The sequence below is a fragment of the Salmo trutta genome, unplaced genomic scaffold, assembly GCF_901001165.1.
Source record: "Salmo trutta unplaced genomic scaffold, fSalTru1.1, whole genome shotgun sequence".
NCBI classification, from domain to species: domain Eukaryota; kingdom Metazoa; phylum Chordata; class Actinopteri; order Salmoniformes; family Salmonidae; genus Salmo; species Salmo trutta.
The window spans coordinates 30726-33196 of NW_021822729.1; the positions used below are offsets into that span (position 1 = coordinate 30726).

General features: G+C 41.5%; 1 protein-coding gene across 1 annotated transcript; it reads right to left on the reverse strand.

The window, feature by feature from the left end:
* Window positions 1–337: 337 nt before the first annotated feature.
* Window positions 338–2087, reverse strand: LOC115184043 (NLR family CARD domain-containing protein 3-like; the record flags this gene model as incomplete). The annotated part of the gene is made up of 1 exon (XM_029745039.1): window positions 338–2087. A coding segment is annotated over one exon (1737 nt), but the record flags the coding sequence as incomplete, so codon positions are not given.
* Window positions 2088–2471: the final 384 nt, after the last annotated feature.

The window sequence follows — 2471 nt, forward strand, 5'->3', positions numbered from 1 at the left end:
TCTCTCAGATGTGAGGGGTTTGACCTCAGAGCTGAGACCAGAGAAGCACAGCCTTCCTCTGTGACTCCACAGCCTGACAGACTGACAGAGAGATCATCATGACTTCACAAACACACTGTTAATTTAATGAGTAGTGTAGAAGGACAGATGCATTTGGTTTATTCTCCCAAACAACATATATATTTATCTTCCTTCTCCTAGAATTGTATGGTCATAACGTTATACTAATGTGAAAATCATTTATTCAATATGTTTTTCAATATAAAATTGTATTCATATTATAATACACATTTTTCTCAAAATTGTATATTTCTTCCTGATGATTAATTCTTATACATCATTTGATGTACTCACAGAACAGTTCTGGAGGCTTTGACCACTGGCAGCAGGCTCAGAAGACCTTCCTCTGATCTGGAGTATTTCTTCAGGTCAAACACATTCAGCTCCTTTTCTGAAGTCAGCAACACAAAGACCATAGCTGACCACTGCGCAGGTGAGAGTTCTTCTTCTGAGAGACTTCCTGATCTCAGGTAGCTTTGGATCTCCTCCACTAGAGAATGGTCATTCAGTTCATTCAGACAGTGGAACAGATTGATGCACCTCTCTGGAGAGGGATTCTCCCCGATCTTCTCCTTGATGTACTTTACGGTTTCTTCATGGCTCTTTGAGCTGCTTCTTGTCTTTGTCAGTAGACCTCGTAAGTGCTTCTGATTGGACTCCAGTGAGAGGCCCAGAAGGAAGCGGAGGAAAAGGTCCAGGTTTCCAGTCTCACTTTGTAAGGCTTTATCCACAGCACTCTTGTAGAAAGTAGCTGCAGACTTGTCTTTTGTTTGCAGTTTGTCAATTAGATTCTCATTGTTGTTGATGAATGAGAGGAACACATATACAGCAGCCAGAAACTCCTGAATGCTCAGATGCACGAAGCAGTACACCTTCTCCTGGTACAGCCCACATTCCTCTTTAAAGAGCTGTGTGCACAATCCTGAGTACACTGAGGCTTCATTGACATCAATGCCAGCCTCTTTCAGGTCTTCTTCATAGAAAATCAGATTGCCATTCACAAGCTGTTGAAAAGCCAGTTTTCCCAGTAACAGAATGCTCTCTTTATTCCAGTGTGGACCTGTCTCTTCTTTCCCAAGATACTTTTCATTCTTCTGTTTGGTATGAAACACCACAAGGTGTGTGTACATCTCAGTCAGAGTCTTGGGAATCTCTTCTCTCTTATGTTTCAGCATGTGTTCGAGGACTGTTGCAGAAATCCAACAGAAGACTGGAATGTGGCACATGATGTGGAGGCTCCTTGATGTCTTTATGTGTGAGATGATTCTGTTGGCCAGGTCCTCATCACCGAATCTCTTCCTGAAGTACTCCTCCTTCTGTGGGTCATTGAACCCTCGTACCTCTGTCACCTGGTCAACACACCCTGAAGGGATCTTATTGGCTGCTGCAGGTCGGGTAGTTATCCAGATGAGAGCAGAGGGAAGAAGATTTCCCTTGATGAGATTTGTCAGCAGAACATCCACTGAGGTTGACTCTGTGACGTCCCAACAGATCTTGTTCTTCTGGAAGTCTAGGGGCAGTCGGCACTCATCCAGACCATCAAAGATGAACAGAACTTTGTACTTGTTGTAGATGGAGATTCCTGATTGTTTGGTTTCCATTGAGAAGTGATTAAGAAGTTCAATGAAAGTGTGTTTGTCCTCTTTCATCAAATTCAGCTCCCGAAAAGGGAATGAAAACACAAATTGGACATCCTGATTTGCTTTTCCTTCAGCCCAGTCCAGAATGAACTTCTGCACAGAGACTGTTTTTCCAATGCCAGCGACTCCCTTTGTCAGCACAGTTCTGATAAGTTTTTCTTGTCCAGTTAAGGGTGTGAAGATGTCGTTACATTTGATTGCAGTCTCTGGTCTTGCTTGTTTCCTGGTTGTTGTCTCAATCTGTCTCAGCTCATGTTCATTATTGACCTCTCCTGTTCCACCCTCTGTAATGTAGAGCTCTGTGTAGATCTTATTGAGAAGTGTTGGGTTTCCTTGTTTAGCGATCCCCTCAAATACACATTGAAACTTATTCTTTAGATTAGATTTGAGTTCACGTTGGCAAATCACAGCAAGCTCATCTGAATGAAGAAATAACACAGAGGATATTAATATTACATCTGTTTTAATGCCTACAGTATTGTAGGACTGTTACAAAGTTTAAATTATAATAATTTATTCTCTTAACTGACTGTAAAGATGTGTAAATGTTTTCATAATGCATTACAGACTGGTGTGACTGATTATATTATTATTGATGATATTATTAATGTTGTCTCTCTCTCCCCTCTGTACCTCCCTCTCTGTACCTCCCTCTCTCTCTCTAAATTAATCAACACAACACATCCCTACTGCTACTTGATGAGGTCACTAGGTGTTGTGTTAAGGCTGCTACAATACCATTGAGTTACACAGCTACTTTAGCTGTACTTT